This window comes from Pristis pectinata, unplaced genomic scaffold (assembly GCF_009764475.1).
Source record: "Pristis pectinata isolate sPriPec2 unplaced genomic scaffold, sPriPec2.1.pri scaffold_131_arrow_ctg1, whole genome shotgun sequence".
NCBI lineage: Eukaryota > Metazoa > Chordata > Chondrichthyes > Rhinopristiformes > Pristidae > Pristis > Pristis pectinata.
In genome coordinates, this window is record NW_026262475.1 from 1 (window position 1) to 21806 (window position 21806).

Genomic DNA, 21806 nt, shown 5'->3' on the forward strand with positions numbered 1-21806 from the left:
GCCGGAATTGAACCCGGGTCGCTGGTGCCGTAATAGCGTCGCGTTAACCGCTACACTACCGTGCCTGCCCTACTACCCTCCCATCAGGCAGAAGATCCAAAAGCCTGAAAGCACGTACCACCAGGCTCAAGGACAGCTTCTACCCCACTCTGATAAGACTATTGAACGGTCCCCTAGTACGATGATGGACTCTTGACCTTTCAATCTACCTCGTTATGGCCCTGCACCTTATTGTCTGCCTGCTCTTCACTTTCTCTGTGGCTGTGACACTTTGTTCTTTTATTTTACCTTGTATGACCTCAATGCACTGTTATGAATGATCTGTATGGACGGTATGCAAGACAAGTTTTTCACTGGTACATGTGACAATAATAAACCAATTTACCAAGTAAAAGAAACTTTGAATAAATCATGTACAAATTAGATTAATTTCAGTTTATGTAATTTATGTGTGTACTGTACTGGGCCACTGCTGCAAAAATTTTCATGGCATTCATACCCTGGGGATTTTTAAAAAAATTTTATTTACAGAGTGGTAACAGGCCCTTCCGGCCCAACAGGTCCGCGCCGCCCATTTTAAACTGAACTAACCTACCCGTACGTCTTTGGAATGTGGGAGGAAACCGGAGCACCTGGAGGAAACCAACGCAGACACGGGGAGAACGTACAAACTCCTTACAGAGAGCGGCCGGAATCGAACCCCGATCACTGGCGCTGTAATAGCATCGCACTAACTGCTACACTACTGTGCCGCCCATATGTATGCCCATGACAATAAACTTGAACTCGAGGACTGGGAGTGTGGGGCAGGAGCCATCATCAGGGGCCGTGGCACTGGTAGGGGGTGTGGGTCAGAAAATAAGAAGTGCAGATGCTGGCAATCTGAAATAAAATCAGAAAATGCTGGAAACACTGCGCAGGTCAGGCAGCGTCTGTGGAGAGAGGAACAGGGTTAACATCTCAGGTGGGGAGCTGTCATCAGAACTGGGATTAAGGGGAATTTTAATTTACAGAGAAGGATGGAGAGGGCACAGGGGAGCAGACTGGAATCTACAAGCTGAGACTTACTCAGAACGTGCTCTACCTCCTGACGAAGGGCCTCAACCCGAAACAGCGACTGTCCACTCCCCTCCACAGATGCTGCCTGACCCGCTGAGTTCCTCCAGCAGCCGGGTTCTTGCTTCAGATTCCAGCACCTACAGTGTCTTGCGTGTCTCTCTCTCTCTGGCACTTGTTATACCTGCTGTACGTGCCATTGCAAGGGAGGGAGGACTCTGCGCATATTACCAATAAGGTATGTTTTTGGGAGAGAAAGCTCATAATTGGCACTTCTTTTCAGTAGTGTGTGGTTGGAATCTGGAATGGAGGAGACGGGGAGCGATGGAGGGGACAGAGAGATGGACAGGACAGGGAGATGGAGGCAGAGATGGACAAGATGGGGGGGGAAGGGGAGGGAGGGACGGATAGGATGGGGAGAGGGGATGAGAGGGAGGGGAGGAATGGACAGGGCAGGGGAGGGGAGGGAGGGAGGGACGGGATGGGGCGAGGGACGCACGGGATGGGTGGTGAGGAGGGACAAATAGGAATGGAACGGGGTGGGGGGGGATGGACGGGACTTGGGGGGGTGTGTAAGGGTCGGATGGGACAGGGCTGAGGGGATGGGGGAAAAGGGGAAAGGACGGACGGGGGGAGGGGGGAAGGGACAGAGGACGGGGTTGGGGGAGGAAGGGTTGATCCGGATGCAGGTGAGGGGACAGGGGGAGGGAATGAAAGGGGGTGAGGGAGGGAGGGAAGGAGGGAACGGGGGGGGTGAGGGAGGGGACTCTGCCTGCAGGTGGGGTGGAGGCAGGTTTCACTATGGTCTTCAAGAGGGAATTAGACACATAAGTGGCAAGGAAGGTTTGACAGGGGTTCTGGCGAGAGGGGGTGTCAGGGAGTGAAACTACTGTTATACTGGAAGAGAGCCAGCACGGACAACACGGACCGAATGGCCTCTTCTGTGCTGAAACTGTCCTATAATCCTACACCGTGCCTCGGAAAATCCCGTGCAAACAGCAGCAGCACGAAGGGCGTGGGGTCCCTGTGCGCGGTGTCACTTTGCCCGCATGTCTTCCTGCATCATTGTGTTTCCAGGACAGTTTCCAGTCTGTGTCCTTGGCTCCATATCGTGTCTCCTTAACTCATCCGTCCCTCCCCCTCCCCTCCGTCCCTCCCCATCCACTCCTTCCTTCCCCCTCCCCTCCATCCCCTCCTCTCCATCGAAAACTTTCACCATTTTGTACCTTTTGGAATGAAGGGCAGCACAGAGGGGAGAGCCGCTGCCTCAGGGCTCCAGTGATGTGGGTCCAGTCCCGACCTCTGCCGCTGTCTGAGTGTGGAATTTGCACCTTCTCCCCGTCACCCAATGGGTTCCTCCGGGTGCTCCAGTTTCATCCCAAAGACACGCGGATGGGTTTATTGCGGCAGAGGTGCGTGGTGGGGGAAAATGAGGGCACGAGAGAGAGAGAGGGAGGAAAGAGAGAGACAGAGAGAGGAAAGAGAGAGAGAGAGAGGAGAGAGAGAGAGAGAGGAGAGAGAGGGGAGAGAGGAGAGAGAGGGGAGAGAGAGAGAGAGAGGGGAGAGAGAGAGAGAGGGGGGAGAGAGAGAGAGAGGGGGGAGAGAGAGAGAGAGGGGGGAGAGAGAGAGGGGGGAGAGAGAGAGGGGGGAGAGAGAGAGGGGGGAGAGAGAGAGGGGGGAGAGAGAGAGAGGGGGGAGAGAGAGAGGGGGGAGAGAGAGAGGGGGGAGAGAGAGAGGGGGGAGAGAGAGAGGGGGGGAGAGAGAGAGGGGGAGAGAGAGAGGGGGGAGAGAGAGAGGGGGGAGAGAGAGAGGGGGGAGAGAGAGAGGGGGGAGAGAGAGGGGGGGAGAGAGAGGGGGGGAGAGAGAGGGGGGGGAGAGAGAGGGGGGGAGAGAGAGGGGGGAGAGAGAGAGGGGGGGGGAGACAGAGGGGGGAGAGAGAGGGGGGAGAGGGAGAGGGGGGGAGAGAGAGAGGGGGGAGAGGAGTGAGAGAGGGGGGAGAGAGAGAGGGGGGAGAGAGAGAGGGGGGAGAGAGAGAGGGGGGAGAGAGAGAGGCGCAGAGAGATGGGGGAGAGAGAGAGGGGGCAGAGAGAGAGGGGGGAGAGAGAGAGGGGGGAGAGAGAGAGGGGGGAGAGAGAGAGGGGGGAGAGAGAGAGGGGGAGAGAGGGGGGAGAGAGAGAGGGGGGAGAGAGTGAGGGGGGAGAGAGAGAGGGGATAGAGAGTGAGGGGAGAGAGAGTGAGGGGAGAGAGAGAGGGGCGAGAGAGAGAGGGGAGAGAGAGAGAGGAAAGAGAGAGAGAGGGGAAGAGAGAGAGAGGGGAAGAGAGAGAGAGGGGAAGAGAGAGAGAGGGGAAGAGAGAGAAACAGTGGAGATGGAAGCGTGAGCAGGCGGGGTTGGGGGGGGGAGCAGCGGCTGACACTGCTCACTGACTCAGCGAGCGGGCCTGTTTCTGTGCTGTACGAATCGGTAACTCTGTCAGACTTTACATCGGCTGCTGATATTTGCGGAAGACAATTCCCGAGTGTTCACACCCCCTGCGTGAGGCATCGTTTCTTAACCTCATTCCTGATAGATCCAGCTCTTGTTCATTGGACTGCTTATCCAACCCACCCCCTATCCTAGCTCCCAAGCCACAAGAAAGGAGTGTATTCACCAGCCACTCTATCAATTTCCCTGAAATCCAAGAAACTTGATAACACTAGCAATCTCATGAGAAAGGATTAATTAGTAATCTTGTTGCAATGGGGAAGAGTGATCATAATATGATAGAATTTTACAATGAGTTTGTTAGGGCACAAAGTACAGAAGTTGGGAGTTACGTTGCAATTGTACAGGACTTGGTGAGGCTGCACCTGGTGTGTTGCATTTGGTTTTGGTCACCCCGCTGTAGGAAAAGATGCCATTAAGCTGGAAAGAGTGCAGAGGAGATTTACGAGGATGTTGCCGGGACTCGGGGGACTGAATTATGGAGAGAGGTTGGGCAGGCTGGGACTTTATTCCCTGGAGCGTAGGAGACTGAGGGGTGATCTTATAGAACGAAACCACGAGGGGCATAGACAGGGTGAATGCACACAGTCTTGGGGAATCAAGAACTAGAGGGCACAGGTTTAAGGTGAGAGGGGAGAGATTTACTAGGAACCTGAGGGGTAACTTCTTCACCCAGCGTACGGTTGGTATATGGAACGATCTGCCAGCAAAAGTGGTTGAGGCAAGTACATTAACAACATTTAAAAGACACTTGGACAGGTACATGGATAGGAAAGGTTTAGAGGGATATGGGCCAAACACGGGCAAATGGGACGAGATTAGATGGGCATCTTGTTTGGCATAGACCAGTTGGGCTGAAGGGCCTGTTGCCATGCTGTATGACTCTATTCCAATCACCCTCTATGTGAAAGAAAACCTTCCTCAAATCCCCTCTAAACCTCTTACCTCCTACACTAAACCAATTTTAGATACCTCTGCTATAGGAAAGGTTTCTTCCTATCTGACCAATTAAATGTTGTACACCTCTCTCTCACCACCAGCCACCCCCCTCTTCTGCTCCAGGGAAAACAAACCCAGCCTCTCCTCATAATACAAATGCTCCTTCCCAGACAATATCCCAGTGAAGAAGGCACGCCAGCCCTCTACTTCGTCAGGAGTTTGAGGAGGTTCAGTACATCACCAAAGACTTTTGCAAATTTCTACAGATGTACGGCGGAGAGCGTTCTGACTGGTTGCATTGCCGCCTGGTACAGAGGCTCCAACGTGTAGGATCGCAAGAGGCTGCAGAGGGTTGTAGACTCAGCCAGCTCCATCATGGGCACAACCCTCCCCGCCATCGAGGACATCTTTAAGAGGCGGCGCCTCAAGAAGGCGGCATCCATCACTGAGGACCCTCACCACCCAGGACATACCCTCTTCTCGTTACTACCATCGGGGAGGAGGTACAGGAGCCTGAAGACCCACACTCAACAATTCAGTTACAGCTTCTTCCCCTCCGCCATCAGATTTCTGAACGGTCTACGAACCCATGGAGACTGGATGGACCAGCTCTTTTCCCTCAAACAAAGGAGGCTGAGAGGTAGATCAAGTCGGGAGGGGTGCAGATAGAAGATAGAACATCACAGCACATTTCAGGCCCTTCGGCCCACAATGTTGTGCCAACATTTTATCCTGCTCTAATATCTATCTAACCCTTCCCTCTCACATAGCCCTCCATTTTTCTATCATTCATGTGCCTATCTAAGAGTCTCTTAAATGTCCCTAATGTATCTGCCTCCAGCATCTCCCCGGCAGTGCGTTCCAGGCACCCACCATTCTGTGTAAAAAAAACTTACCTCTGACATCCCCCTTATACCTTCCTCCAACCACCTTAAAATTATGCCCCCTCGTGTGAGCCATTTTCACCCTGGGAAAAAGTCTCTGACTGTCCACTCGATCTATGCCTCTTGTACACCTCTATCAAGTCACCTCTCAACCTCCTTCACTGAAAGCTCTAGCTCGCACAACCTATCCCCATAAGATATGCTCTCCAATCCAGGCAGCGTCCTGGTAAATCTCCGCACCCTCTCTAAAGCTTCCACATACTTCCTATAATGAGGCGACCAGAACTGAACACAATACTCCAAGTGTGGTCTTACTCAATCCCCCGACTAATGAAGGTCAACACTCCATATGTCTTCTTAACAACCCTATCGACCTGCGCGGCAACCTTGAGGGATCTGTGGATGTGGACCCCAAGATCTCTCTGTTCCTCCACACTGCTAAGAGTCCTGCCATTAACCTTGTATTCGGCCTTCAAATTCAATCTTCCAAAGTGTATCACTTCACACATCCAGTTTAACTCCATCTGCCACTTCTCAGCCCAGCTCTGCATCCTATCGACATCCTGTTGTAACTTACAGCAACCTTCTACACTATCCATAACACCACCAACCTTCATGTCATCTGCAAACTTACCAACCCACCCTTCATCCTCACCCAAGTCAATAAAGAGCAGGGGTCCCAGAACAGATCCCTGCGGAACAACATTGGTCACCAACTTCCAGTCGGAATACACTCCATCTACAACCACCCTCTGTCTTCTAAGGGTGAGCCAATTCTGAATTGGGTAAATGGTCACGGTCTTTCTCCCCCAAGGGGAGTTAAACCAGGGCAGGGCTTCCTCAGTAAATTGTAGGGCCTTGGGGAGTGTTGTAGAACAGAGGAACCGAGGGGTACAGGTACATGGTTCCTTGGAAGTGACAGGGCGGTGAAGGTGTTTGGCACGCTGGCCTTTGTGTGTAAGTACACCGAGTACAGTAGTTGGGACGTCACGCTGCAACCCTATAAGCTGTTGTTGAGACCACACGTGTGCAGTTCTGGTCGCCCAGCTACAGGAAGGACGTTGTTAAGCTGGAGAGAGTGCGGGAAAGATTCACCAGGACGTTCCCGGGACCGGAGGGCTTGATTTATAAGGAGAGGCTGGACAGGCCGGGACTGTTTGCCTTGGAGTGAAGGAAGCTGAGGGGTGACCTTATGGAGGTTTATAACATCACGAGGTCACAACTTTTCTCCAGGGTAGGGAAGTCTAAAACCAGAGGATGTAGGTTTAAGGTGAGAGGGGAAAGATTTAAAAATGGACCCGAGAGGAAACTTTTCACACAGAGGGTGGTGGGTGTATGGAACGAGCTGCCAGAGGAAGTGGTAGAGGTGGGGACAAATATAATGTTTAGAAGACATTTGGACAGCTACATGGATAGGCAAGGCGTAGAGGGATATGGGCCAAATGCAGGCAAATGGGACGAGTGTTGTTGGTCAGATAAGTTGGGTGGCAGGCCCTGCTTCTGTGTTGTATAACTATGACTCTTGAGGATTATGAGGTTGCCATGAATAGCAGTCAGCCTGATGATTGGCAAAGGATGGTCGGGAAATCAATAGAGGACTGCAGAAATTGGGAAAAACAGACTTCCTTAGGTACAGAAAGGGAACAGATGAGGGCAGATGTGGGCCCCTTATAGACAGACCAGGGCAGGAGAATTCATAATGGGGTGTAGGGAAATGCCAGAGGAACTGAAGAAATGTTTTGTGTCTGCCATCAGGGAAGGCACGAAAACAGCCTGCCAGTAATACCAGCAAATGAGGAACTGAAGAAAGTAAGTTACAGTAAACAGCAAGGTAGTAGAAAAGTGGGCGAGATTAAGGGTTGATAAATCCCAAGGACCTGATGTTCTGCATCCCAGAGTTTGGAAAACAAAAGGTGACCATGCAGATAGTGGACACGTCTGCCAAAGTTCGACGGATTCTGGAATTGTTCCCGTGAATTGGAGGCTGGGAAGTGTGAGGCCACTAGTTAAAAAGGGAGGGAGCGGGGAAAATCAGGAACTATCGGCCTGTGAGCCTAACATGTAGGCAAGGTATTGGGTTCTACAGTGAAGGATGTCATGACAACACATCTTGAAAAGAATGATGATTAACAGAATCGGGATGGATTTATGAAATAAAATCTTGCTTGACTGACCTACTGGCATTTCAGAGTTCTTTGAGGTTGTGACTCTGAGAATAGATAAGGGAGAAACCAGTGGATGTGATGTATTTAGATTTTCAGAAGGGTTTCGATAAGGTCACACACTGCAGATCAGTCAACAAAGTTAGAGCAATCGGAGTTAGGGATAACAGAGTCACAGAGCAATTCAGCACGGAAACAGGCCCTTCAGCGCAACTCATCCAAGTCGATCTGAGCTAGTCCCATTTGCCCGTGTTTGGCCCATACCCCTCTAAACCTTTCTTATCCACGGACCTCTCCAAGTGTCTCTTAAATGTTGTAATCGTAGCCGCCTCTGCCACTTCCTCTGGCAGTTTGTTCCATAAACGCATCGCGCTTTGTGTGAAGAAGTTGTCCCTCAAGTCCTTTTCAGATCTTTCCCCTCTCACCTTAAACCTGTGCCCTCTAGTTCTTGATTCCCCAACCCTGGGGAAAAGCGTGTGTGCATTCACCCTTTGTCCCTAATGATTTTAGACAGCTCTACAAGGTCACCCCTCAGTCCCCTATTCTCCAAGGAATTAAGTCCTAGCCTGCCCAACCTCTCCCTGTAACTCAAGCCCTCAAGTCCTGGCAACACCCTCGTAAATTCATTGTTCTCCTCGGTGCTCTTTCTAGCTTAATGAGATGTCTTTCCTATAACAAGGTAGCCAAAACGGCACACGATACTCCAGGTGTGGCCTCACCAACATCTTGTACAACTGCCACATAACGTCCCAGCTCCTATACTCAGTGCCCTGACTGATGAAGGCCAGCGTGCCAAATGCCTTCTTCACCACCCTGTCTACCCGTGATACCATGTACTTGTACTCCAAGGTCTCTCTGTTCTCTGTTCGCCAGGGCCCTGCTGTTCACTGTGGAAGTCCAACCCTGGTTTGACTTCCCGAAATCCAACACCCTGCACTTATCTAATTAAAACTCCATTTGCCATTCCTTGGCCCACTTACCCAGCTGATCGAGATCCCCCCGTTATTTTTGATAACTTTTTCATAACCTTCTTCACTAAGATCCCCTTGTAATCTTTGATGATCTTCTTCACTGTGTCTAGAGTGGATTGAGAGTTAGTTATCGGAGAGAAAGCGAAGAGTGGGAATGAACAGGTCTCTCTCGGGTGGTCTGACTGTGACTAAGTGGGGTACCACAAGGATGAATGCTTCAGCCTATGTAATCATAGTAATATGTAGGCACTCCCGTACTGAAACCCTCCATTCACAGAGGCCAACGCATTATTTGCCCTCCTAACCCCTGCACATTGGCCTTTAATGACTTACCTTCAGGGACACCTAGATCCCTTTGAACTTCAACACCAGCCACTCTTACAAGGGCACACACACACACAACACAGAAACAGGCTCTTTGGCCCACGGAGTCCGCACCAACCATCAACAACCCACTTCCGCTAATCCCAGTTTTTATTCTTCCCATATTCCCGTGGAAAGCCCTGCAGATCCTACTGCTCGCCTGCAGACAAGGGTCGACTTACTAATTGACCTGACAACGTCACTGCCAATAGTGTTGACTTGCACAGGACACGCCTGCTCGGCCACTTGCTCTTCCTTGGTCGGCCCTCGAGTCTAAGAATGTGGTGTAAGGGAAGGAGGAGGAATAGCTTACATACAGGTGGGGATTGGCATCCTTACATAATGACTGCTGTGTATCCGGAGTGATAGAGGCTATGCAAGGTTCAGCTAGGTAACTAGGGAAACATCACGTTACTGCAATGTAGAAAGAAACTTCAAAGGGTTTGCACCGGAACCCTGCAGAGCTGTTGCCACATTTGATGTGGTGCGACAGTGCCATCTAGTGTGCTTTTAAAATTTAGCCGTGGACTCAAGAGGTTGGTTCAAGGCCCCGTCTTGAGCTCCTTCTCACAAAAATCTCTATGTGCACATCATATTAATACGCTGCTCAGTTTCCAGTCCACTCGTGACAAGTGGCTCCCCGCTGTGTGCTGTTGTAATAGAGGGGCCTCTGCTTACACGGATTCACTTGTGATGACAAAACTGATCACTGCTTTTAAAATTCAGCAGTGGTAGCTTGCTCGCTAATATTATAGAGTCATGGCATGGAATCATTCAGCACCGAAATAGCCCTTCGGCCCAACTTGTCCATGCTGACCAAGTCTGGAATTGGAATTGGTTTATTATTGTCACTGGTATCGAGGTCCAGTGAAAAACTTGTCTTGCATACCGTTCGTACAGATAAATTCATTACACGGTGTATTGAGGTAGTACAAGGTAAAACAATACAGAATGCAGAGTAAAGTGTTACACTTACAGAGAAAGTGCAGTGCAGGTAGGCAATAAGGTGCAAGTTCACAACGAGATAGATTGTGAGGTCAAGAATCCATCTCATCATATAAGGGAACTGTTTAAGTCTTACAACAGGGGGATAGAAGCTGTCCTTGAGCCTGGTGGTACCTGCTTTCAGGCTTTTGTATATTCTGCCCAATGGGAGGGGGGAGAAGAGAGAATGTCCAAGGTGGGTGGGGTCTTTGATTATGTCGGCTGCTTTCCCGAGGCAGCGAGAAGTGTAGACGGAGTTCGTGGAGGGGAGGCTGGCTTCTGTGATGTGCTGAGATGTGTCCACAACTCTCTGCAGTTTCTTGCGGTCCCGGGCAGAGCAGTTAAGTTGTCCACCTGAGCTCGTCCCTTTTGCCCGCGTGTGGCCCATATCTCTCTAAACCTTTCCCATCTACGGACCTGTCCAAGTGTCTTTTAAACAGCATAATTGTACCTGCCTCAACCACTTCCTCTGGCAGCTCATTCCACACATCCACCACCCTCTGTGTCCCTCCTGCCCCTCAGATCCCCCTTTAAATCTTTCCCCTCTCACCTTAAACTTTGTCCTCTGGTTTTAGACTCCCCTAGCCTGGGAAAAACACTGTGACCATCTGCCTTATCTATGCTCCTCATGATGTTATAAACCTCTACAAGGTCACCCCTTGGCCTCCTTTGCTCCAGAGAAAATAGCCCTAACCTATCCTTCCTCTCCTTACAACTCAAGCCCTTATGAAACTTTCCTGCACCCTTTCCAGCTTAGTCACATCCTTTCCATAGCTGGGCGACCAGAACTGCACACAACACTCCATGTGCGGTCTCACCAACGTCCTGTACAGCTGTAACATGACATGCCGACCCCTGTACTCAGTACCCTAAGTCTTGTGCCTTCTTCACATCACCCTGCCTACCTGTGTTGCCACTTTCAGAAAACTAAGTATTTGTACCCTAAGGTCTCCTCAAGAATTTAACACACATGAATAAATGCATCGAAATGTTTAATGCTTTTAGAATATTATTGGCATTACTATGCTCAGTACAGAGAATGGAGACAGTATGAATCCACAATCAGGACAAATCAGAGTCATGGGGTAATACAGCATGGAAACAGGCCCTTCAGCCCAACTGCTCTATGCTCACAAGATCACAAGACAAGGGAGCAGAAGCAGGCCATTCGGCCCATCGAGTCTGCTCCAAGGAAAGGGAAAATAGAAATGAGAAATGGGGAATGGAAAAAAAACCTATTCTAATCCCAATTTCCGGCCTTATCCCCATATCCCTTGATATCCTGACTATTTAGATATCTATCTATCTCCTCCTTGAACGCCCCCACTGATCTGGCTTCCACTGCTGACCAAGATATCTACCTGAGCTAGTCCCATTTGCCTGTGTTTGGCCCATATCCCTTTCCTATCCTGTGTGTGTGTCTGTGTGTTACAGGGAGGTAGTGAGAGAGAGGGAGAGACACTCACAGGGAAGAGAGAAGACAAGGCTGACAGTTATGGTTGAGAGATCAGGGACGGTCATTTAAAGCTGAGGTGCGTTGGAACTACTCTCGGAGGGTGGCGGATCTTCAGAATTTTTCTACTCCTCTGGTGGGGGCTGGGGATACTTAAAGAGGAAATAGACACATCAGGGAATCAAGGGCTGTGGGGCACAGGCCCAGAAGGGGAGACGAGGCCTGGGGCAGATCAGGTAATCAGATTGAATGGCGAGGCAGGCTTGAGGGGCCAAGTGGCCTACTTCTGCTCCTATCTTCTTGTATCAGGGAGACAGAAGAGGGTGGGGGGGGGCTGTGATGGAAGGAGACTGCAGGAGGGGGGCAGGAAGGCTGGTGATCAGTTGGGAAGGGCCCAGAGGAGGGTTAGAGAGTGATGACTGTTGGTATGGGGGTTACTCTTACTAATTTTTACAGATGTACCACAGAAAGCATCCTATCCAGATGCATCCCGGCTTGGTACGGCAACTGCTCTGCCCGGGACCACAGCAAACTGCGGAGAGTTGTGGATACAGCCCAGCGTGTCACAGAAACTGGCCTCCCCTCCATCTATATTTCTTGTTGCCTCGGGAAAGCAGCCAACATAATCAAAGACCCCTCCCACCCCGGACATTCTCTCTTCTTCCCCCCTCCCGTCTGGCAGGAGATACAAAAGCCTGAGAGCACGTACCACCAGGCTCAAGGACGGCTTCTATCCCGCTGTTATCAGGCTCTCATACGGTGAAGGTGAACTCTTGATTTCCCAATCTACCTCGTAGTGGCCCTTGCACATTGTCTGCCCGCACTGCACCTTCTCTGTAACTGTAACACTATATTCTACATTTCATTTTCCCCTTTACTACCTCGATGTACTTCTGTATGGAATGACCAGCCTGGATGGCATGTAGGCAAGAGCTTTTCACTGCATCTTGGTACATGTGACAATAACAAACCAATACCATTTGAGGTATGGAGAGAAGCAAACAATTGTGAAAGGGAGATAGGAGGGATGGAGGATGCCGACTTGGGAGAGGATCCTGGGTGTGGACGGGAGGGGAGTGGGCTCAGCAGGCAGCTTCAGAGGGCTGGGGGAAGGGGAGACCATCAGAAGGGCCTGCGGCGAGTGTTGGAGAGGGCAAGGGCAAGGAACAGAGCCTGATCTAGATCTCTGCACACAAACACACTGTAAACAGACCCATCCGGCCAGCATCTGGAGAGTGTTTAAAGCCAGGTCTCTTCTGCCATTTAAATGGCCACCAGTGCTGCACATAATCAAAAAGGCCAGTGACCCAGAAAGTAAAGCAGACGCAGTCTTCAAATAAGAAGCACTTACATACTTTCGGGGGAAACGAAACACTTTTAACGGGAAACGCGCAGAAAGGTTCAATTACAACATGAGAAAAGGTGCAAACGAAGATAACGGGAGTAACAGGTGGAGAGAGAGAGAGAGAGAGAGAAGACAAAAGGTGCAAACGAAGATACCGAGAGTAACAGGTGGGGAGAGAGAGAGAGAGAGAAGACAAAAGGTGCAAACGAAGATACCGGGAGTAACAGGCGGAGAGAGAGAGAGAGAGAGAGAGAAGACAAAAGGTGCAAACGAAGATAACGGGAGTAACAGGTGGGGAGAGAGAGAGAGAGAAGACAAAAGGTGCAAACGAAGATACCGGGAGTAACAGGTGGAGAGAGAGAGAGAGAGAGAGAGAGAGAGAGAAGACAAAAGGTGCAAACGAAGATACCGGGAGTAACAGGTGGAGAGAGAGAGAGAGAGAAGACAAAAGGTGCAAACGAAGATACCGGGAGTAACAGGTGGGGAAAGAGAGAGAGAGAAGACAAAAGGTGCAAACGAAGATACCGGGAGTAACAGGTGGGGAAAGAGAGAGAGAGAAGACAAAAGGTGCAAACGAAGATACCGGGAGTAACAGGTGGGGAGAGAGAGAGAGAGAAGACAAAAGGTGCAAACGAAGATACCGGGAGTAACAGGTGGAGAGAGAGAGAGAGAGAGAGAGAGAGAGAAGACAAAAGGTGCAAACGAAGATACCGGGAGTAACAGGTGGAGAGAGAGAGAGAGAGAGAGAAGACAAAAGGTGCAAACGAAGATACCGGGAGTAACAGGTGGGGAAAGAGAGAGAGAGAAGACAAAAGGTGCAAACGAAGATACCGGGAGTAACAGGTGGGGAGAGAGAGAGAGAGAGAAGACAAAAGGTGCAAACGAAGATACCGGGAGTAACAGGCGGAGAGAGAGAGAGAGAGAGAGAAGACAAAAGGTGCAAACGAAGATAACGGGAGTAACAGGTGGGGAGAGAGAGAGAGAGAAGACAAAAGGTGCAAACGAAGATACCGGGAGTAACAGGTGGAGAGAGAGAGAGAGAGAGAGAAGACAAAAGGTGCAAACGAAGATACCGGGAGTAACAGGTGGGGAAAGAGAGAGAGAGAAGACAAAAGGTGCAAACGAAGATACCGGGAGTAACAGGTGGGGAGAGAGAGAGAGAGAGAAGACAAAAGGTGCAAACGAAGATACCGGGAGTAACAGGTGGAGAGAGAGAGAGAGAGAGAAGACAAAAGGTGCAAACGAAGATACCGGGAGTAACAGGTGGGGAGAGAGAGAGAGAGAGAGAAGACAAAAGGTGCAAACGAAGATACCGGGAGTAACAGGTGGAGAGAGAGAGAGAGAGAAGACAAAAGGTGCAAACGAAGATAACGGGAGTAACAGGTGGGGAGAGAGAGAGAGAGAAGACAAAAGGTGCAAACGAAGATACCGGGAGTAACAGGTGGAGAGAGAGAGAGAGAGAGAGAGAGAAGACAAAAGGTGCAAACGAAGATACCGGGAGTAACAGGTGGGGAGAGAGAGAGAGAGAGAAGACAAAAGGTGCAAACGAAGATACCGGGAGTAACAGGTGGGGAGAGAGAGAGAGAGAGAGAAGACAAAAGGTGCAAACGAAGATACCGGGAGTAACAGGTGGAGAGAGAGAGAGAGAGAGAAGACAAAAGGTGCAAACGAAGATACCGGGAGTAACAGGTGGAGAGAGAGAGAGAGAGAGAGAGAGAGAGAGAGAAGACAAAAGGTGCAAACGAAGATACCGGGAGTAACAGGTGGGGAGAGAAAGAGAGAGAAGACAAAAGGTGCAAACGAAGATACCGGGAGTAACAGGTGGGGAGAGAGAGAGAGAGAAGACAAAAGGTGCAAACGAAGATACCGGGAGTAACAGGTGGAGAGAGAGAGAGAGAGAGAGAGAGAGAGAGAGAAGACAAAAGGTGCAAACGAAGATACCGGGAGTAACAGGTGGGGAGAGAGAGAGAGAGAAGACAAAATTCGTGTTGCCCGAGGTGCCTGACCGCGCTTTTGTGATATGGCAGGCAGTTTGCCCACAGGAAGCTCCAACAAACAGCAGTGAGATAACGGGCAGGTAATCCATTTCGGCTGAGGGGAGAACTCAAACGGTCTCCCACCGTGCTGTGAAGGCTTGACAAGACTCTTGCATCCTTGCACCCTCTGCTATGGGACAGCACAGTGACCGATCTCTTTAGGAAGTTGCTCAGCACGGTGGGCTCCTTCTGTGGACAGCGCTCTCACCCTCGAGACAGAAGATCTTGGGTCTGTAATCCAGGCCTTCCTCTGCCCCTGGTGCCATTACCAGAGGGAACGGTTCACTGTTCGAAGGGCTGAGCAATAGCATTGCTTCACTCCTGGTGGATGGTTTAAGGAGGGTGTTTCACGTGGGGTGTTACTCCCATGTTTTAGGACACACAAGGAGGCCGTTTGGCCCATTGAGCCTAGATCGTTACACCTCCCCAACTACCTGCCCTCTCAGAAGGATGCAGACGTCTCGCGGGGTTGGAGGAGTTCTCCCGAGTATCCTGGGCTTGTACTTAATCCCCGGGGTACTTTTGGCCGACTCGCTGGCTGTTTGTGACTGCTTCCTGTGCACAAATTGGTCGTTCCCACCATTATACTTCCACAAGAGGCGGACCTCAGGAGGGGAAGATCCTGAAACATTGAAGGTTCTGCCTTTATCTTGGGATCCAACGCCTCCAGGTCCAGATATTACCGAGACCCTGCAATCTTTCTGATCAACTGCGGTTAAGCCAAACACCCCTTGATGTCAGACGTTATGCATCTCTGGCGCTTAAACCCTTCGCTCTGGTGGCTTAAGCCATCCCCTCCTCCTCCGCCAGATAGTCGAGAATGCCAGAGTCAATGCCCACCTCTTCGTAGTCCTTCTCCAGCAGGGCCATGTCCTCCCGCGCGTCCTGGAACTCCCCTTCCTCCAACCCCTCTCCCACGTACCAGTGGACGAAGGCCCGCTTGGCGTACATCAGGTCGAACTTGAGGCTGAGGCGGCTCCAGGCCACAGCGATGGCAGTGGTGTTGCTCATCGTGCAGACGGCCCGCGGCACCTGCGCCAGGTCACCGCCCGGCACCACCGTCGGGGGCTGGTTGTTGATGCCAACCTGTGGGAGAAAGCAACCGGGTGAGGGTCTGCGGGTTCATCTCTTCCTCCTCTCTCTCTGTCATAGAGTCACAGTCATACAGCACAGAAACAGGCCCTTCGGCCCAACTGCTTCGTGCTGACTGTGTTGCCCAGTGAGCTAGTCCCACCTGCCTGCATTTGGCCTATGGCCTTCAACCCCTCCTATCCACGGACTTATTGAGATGGCTTTTAAACATTGCTAATGTGCCTGTCTCAACCACTATTTCTGGCAGCTTGTTCCAAAGACACACCACCCTCTGTGTGAAGAAACTGCCTCCAATGTCCCTTTTAAATCCCTTGCCTCTGATCTTAAACCTACGCCCTCTTGTTTTTAGCTCCCCCTCCCTGGGAAAAAGACTATGTGCTTTCACTCTGTCTGTGCCCCTCATGATCTTATACATCTCTGTCAGGTCACCCCTCAATCTCCTACATTCCAGGGAATAAAATCCTAGCCTCCACAACCTCTCCTTGTAACTCAGACATCCTGGTAAATCTTTTCTGCACTCTTTCCAGTTTAATAACATCTTCTCGCTAACAGGACGACCAAAACCGTACACAGTACGGCCTCACCAACGTCTGATATGACTGCAACACAACTTCCCAACTCCTGTAACTCAGTGCCCTGACCGATGAAGGCCAGCGTGCCAAACGCCTTCTTCACCGCCCTGTCTACCTGTGATACCGCTTTCAGCGAACTATACACTTGCACTCATGGTCCCTCTGTTCCATAGCACTCCCCAGGGCACTACCATTCACCATATAAGTCCTATCCTGGTTTGATCTCCCAAAATGCAATACCTCATATTCATCCAAATTGAAAGCTATTTGCCAATCCTCAGCCCAAATACATAGTTGACCAAGATCCCCCTGTAATTTTTTGGAAACTTCTACACTGCCTACACCACCACCTATGTTAGTATCATCCACAAACTTACTAACCATGCCTTGTACATTCACATCCAAATGGTTTATATAAATAACAGACAACAAAGGTCCCAGCACTGACCCCTTTGGCACACCACTACACACAGACCTCCAGTCCAAGAAAGAACTCTCACTTCTGCTTCCTGCCACTGAGCCAATTATGAATCCAGTCCACGATCTCCCCCGGATGCTATGCGATCTAACCTTCCAGACTAGCCATGAGGGACCTTGTCAAAAAGTCTATCCATCCACCTTTCCATCGACATTACGTCCATTGTTGTGCAACATATTTCCCAGGACCAAGGAGGCCATTCAGCCCTTTGTGTCTATACCAGCTCTCAGAACAATCCCATTCCGCTACTTTTTTTTTCCCCTCGATAACCTGTTCTCACTCTTTTGCCCAGCAACACCCCAATTCTTTTACCACTCATCTAGTACACGGAACAGTACGGCACAGATCAGGCCCTTCCACCCACATTGTTGTGCGAACTAAAACTAGTAACTAAATGCCTAATTAAACTAATCCCTTCTCCCCACACAGGGTCCATATCCCTCCATTCTCTGCACATCCATGTGCCTATCCAAGAGCCTCTTGAACGTCCCTATTGTATCTGCTTCCACCACCAACCCAGGCAGCACATTCCAGGCACCCACCGCTCTCTGTGTAAAAAAAACTTGCCCTGCACATCTCCTTTGAACTTTCCCCCCTCTCACCTCAAATGCATGACCTCTGGTATTAGACATTTCCACTCTGGGAAAAAGATACCGGCTGTCTACCCTATCTGTGCCTCTCATAATCTGATAAACTTTTCTATCAGGCCTCCCCTCAGCCTCTGCTGCTCCAGAGAAAACAACCCAAATCTGTCCAACCTCTCCTTGTAGCTCATGCCCTCTATTCCAGGCAGCATCCTGGTGAACCTCTTCTGCACCCTCTCCAAAGCCTCGACGTCCTTCCTATAATGGGGTGACCAGAACTGAATGCAATACTGAATGGTGATGCAGCCTCACCAGAGTTTTATAAAGCTGCAGCATAACTTCCTGACTCCTGAACTCAGTGCCTTGACTAATAAAGGCAAGCTTGCCATACACCTTTTTTACCTCCCTATCAACCTGTGCAGCCACTTTCAGGGAAATTCCCAGGAGAGGAAATTTACAGCAGCCAATTAACTTACCACTCTGCCATCATTGGGACATGGGAGGAAACTGGAGCGTCCGGGGGAAACCCACGCAGTCACTGGGAGAACGTGCAAACTCCACACACACACAGCCCCAGAGGTCAGGATCGAACCAGGGTCGCTGGAGCTGTGAGGCAGCAGCACTAACTGGAACAGCACTGACTGTTGAAAGTGTCCTGACTGGTTACATCTGGTGCGACAATTCGAATGCACAGGAATGTCAGAAGCTGCAGAGAGTAGTGGACTCAGCCCAATACATCACGGGGACACCCCTCCCCACCATCAAGAGTATCTACAGCAGCAGGAGGTACAGAATCAGATTTATTATTACTGACACGTGACGTGAAATGTATCATTGTGCAGCAGCAGTACAGCACAAAGACATAAAGATCTGTAAATTATAAAAATAAATAAATATTGCTTAAAAAAAGGAATAATGAGGTGGTATTCATGGATCATTCAGGAGTCTGACGGCGGAGGGGAAAAAGCTGTTCCTGAATTGTTGAGTGTGGGTCTTCAGGCTCCTGTACCTCCTCCCTGATGGCAGTAAAGAGTAACAAGCATGTCCCGGACGGTGAGGGTCCTCAGTGACGGATGCCGCCTTCCTGAGGCACCACCTCTCGAAGATGTCCTCGATGGTGGGGAGGGTTGTGCCCGTGATGGAGCTGGCTGAGTCTACAACCCTCTGCAGCCTCTTGCAATCCTGTGCATTGGAGTTCCACACCACCAGATTCAGGAACAGCGACTTCCCTTCAACCATTCGGTTCTTAAACCGACCTGCACAACCCTAATCACTTCCTCAGTGCAGCAATACTGTGACCACTTTGCACTAAAATGGCCTTTATTTTTGTGTTCTCTTGTATAATTTTTATTTAATTTATGTTTTTCTTCTGAATGCTAATGTTACATGCCTATGATATAGCTGCAAGTAAGCTTTTCGTTGCACTCGTGGCATGCATGTGCATACGACAATAAACTCTGATTGCTGGTGTAAACAGGTGGCTTACTGAGCCGTTAAGAGTCAACCTCACACAGGTCAGGCAAGGAGAGCAGATTTCCTTCCCTGGATACCCAATGGATATTTATGGCAACACCGGCAGGCAGATTGAATTGTGTCTCCAGATAAGCAGTCCAGGTCTCTGCATGCCACCCCACTAGCATCCCATTATTGGGTGTGTCTGTCTCTCTTCCTCCCCACCTAGCCATCTCCCCATCCGTTTAAAAACACGATGATGCTGGAGGAACTCAGCAGGCCAGGCGGCATCCGTCGAGAAAAGCAGGCGGTCAATGTTTTGGGTCAGGACTGTTGCTCAGGACTGAAGATGGGCAAAGGGGAAGCCAAATATATAGGAGGGAAAAGCAGAGCAGTGATAGGTGGACAAAAGAGGGGAGGTGGGGTGGGCACAGGGTGGTGATAGGTAGATGCAGGTAAGAGATAGTGGTGGGCAAGTGCAGGGGAGGAGGGGAGAGCAGAGCCATCGGGGGATGGGTCAAAGGTGAGGAGAGAGGAAGGGAGAAAGGAAGGAAAGTTCCTCCAGCATCATCGTGTTTTTCATCTGGATTCCAGCATCTGCAGTCCTTTGTTCCCCCTTCAGTTTATCTTGGCAGGAGTGTCAGATAACACAACGAAAACAGTTTGCCAGTTTACACTGGTTATTTGTTTTGCCTGAATGACCATCAGCTGGCTTTCTGAAGGAGGGTTATTCAGTGAAAGGGCACTGTAGCCCCAGGGCTAGATGGTGAGATTAGGACGGAGAACTCTTTCTAAACTACGGGTCACTTTCTAAGCTGTAAACTTTCTGAGTCCATGAGTTTCGGCATGCATTACTTGGCTGTTGCCTTTCCCTTTCTTAAAATCATGGCGACACCCCAAAGAGTATTGAATTTCACGGAAGTTACTCTGCAATGTGCTGAGTTTGGGGAAAGCAGTGTAGAAATGTGCCTCGGGCAGAGTGGGTGGTGGATTCGCAGAGCACCTGTCCACAACGGCCATCCTGAGCTCCCAGTTGCAAGCCATTTCAATTCCCCTTCCCACTCCCACACTGACCTGTGTAGTAATAAAGGCCAGGGGTCAGATGACAGTGACAACACTACTGACCCCTATGGTCGGACGATAGCATTGCCTATCAGGTCGGAAGCTATACCACTGTCAATCAGGGGTCCAGCTCCGCCCCATTAGGTAAACACCTTTGTCTTGCTGCACCACTCGGACTGGTCTGTGTGAGCACCTTTGTTCCCGGCCACATCTACTATTGGCCCATTTAAAACACCTTTGTCCTTGCTGGGCTACCCAGCCCCCCAGCAGCATAAAAGTGCCGCATGTTTGGTTTTTCTTCCTCTTTTTCTGTGTCCGAGGATGTTGAGGTGAGCTGTGCACTACTCCAGGGCAGTTAGTTAAGGACTCCCGAGACCAAAGAGCCAATGTTTGTCCAGAATCAGGGTGTCCAAACATTGTATAGTTTATTCCTTGATCATTTGTACCCAGTTATTTTGTGTGTGTGTGTGTGTGTGTGTGTGTGTGTGTGTGTGAACCTCACCCTCTGTCACGATTTCCCTCCACATTCATGATCTCCTGCTTGAGAGTGTGCGAGTGTGCATCTGCCCCCATTCATTCTGTCCTGTGTTTGTCTTTGTTAATAAACCATTTTTAAATTACAAAGGCTGTGTGTCCAGACCTTTATCTTTAAGATACCAAAAGAACCTTTCTCACAACATTCTGTCTGTCCTCGGCCTTCTCCACTGCCGGGGGGAGGCACAACGCAAACTCAGAGGAACAACTCCGCCTGGGTCGCACACGACCCAATGGTACCAATGATGAATTTTCCAATTTCTGGTGACCCTCACCTCCTCTCCCTGCGAATGGTTCCCCTCAGCACCTTCCTTACTCATCAGATTCTCGCACTGGTAGCCTTTGTGTTCCTGCTTATCTCCCTCCAGCTGTCTCCACCCTCACCTTCCCCTCCCACCCTCCCCCCTCCTGACTCCATCTTCCTCTTTGCTTTGGCTACCTCCACCTGTTGCCCACCTGCCTCGTCTCCCAGCTCCACCCCTTCCCTTCCCCTACCTGGCTCCATCCTTCACCCACCCCCTCCGTCCACCGATCACCACAGGCCCGTCTCACTGCTCCCTCTCTCCACTGATGCAGCCTTGACGATTCCTTCCCCCCCGCACAGATGCTGCTCGACCTGCTGACTTCCTCCAGCAGACTGCTTGTTGCTCCAGATTCCAGCGTCTGCAGTCTCTTGTGTCTCCAGTGTAGAAATGTGTTTTCTCCCCCCTTCTATTCTGGACAAACGCCACCAGACATTCCATGTGTGATTGCAGTATCCAGCATGCGGAACAGTTCTGGCTCTTCAGTTACATATTGCCCAGTGAAGGTGCAATCCAGACCATAAAGGGCACAAGGTGCACGCCGGGAGTTACTCGTACCCGAGACTTGCACTGAATAAAAGATCTGTAACCAAAAGACCCCTCTGCTAAGAAACACCTTATCCAGGAGATGCATGTCCAGAGGATCTTCTACCCAAGATAGTGACAGTGGGAAAGGCCGTCAAAGGATACAGCAGGATGGAGACCAGTTGGAAATGTGGGCAGAGAAGTAGCAGATGGAGTTTAATCCAGGCAAGTGTGAGGTGTTGCACTTTGGGAGGTCAAAAGTAAGAGGACAGGATATAATAAGTGTCAGAACCCTTAGGAACATCGATGTACAGAGGGATCTTAGGGTGCAGAACATAGCTCTCTGGCAACACAGGTGGATAGGCTGGTAAAGGCGGCGTTCGCCACGCTTGCCTTCATCAGTCAGGGTGTTGAGTATAACAGTCGGGAAGTCACACTGCAGCTGTATAAAACTTTGGCTAGGCCACATTTGGAGCATTGTGTGCAGTTCTGGCAACCACAGTACAGGAAGGATGTGGATATATTACAT

General features: G+C 50.4%; 1 protein-coding gene across 1 annotated transcript in view; it reads right to left on the reverse strand.

Moving 5' to 3' along the window:
• Nucleotides 1-15459: 15459 nt before the first annotated feature.
• LOC127567136 (tubulin alpha-1C chain-like) overlaps nt 15460-21806 on the reverse strand; it is a 39345-nt gene continuing 32998 nt past the window's right edge. Inside the window, exon 6 of the mRNA XM_052009831.1 lies at nt 15460-15762. Coding sequence (XP_051865791.1) covers nt 15460-15762 — 303 coding nt within the window. The remainder of the gene's footprint in view (nt 15763-21806) is intronic.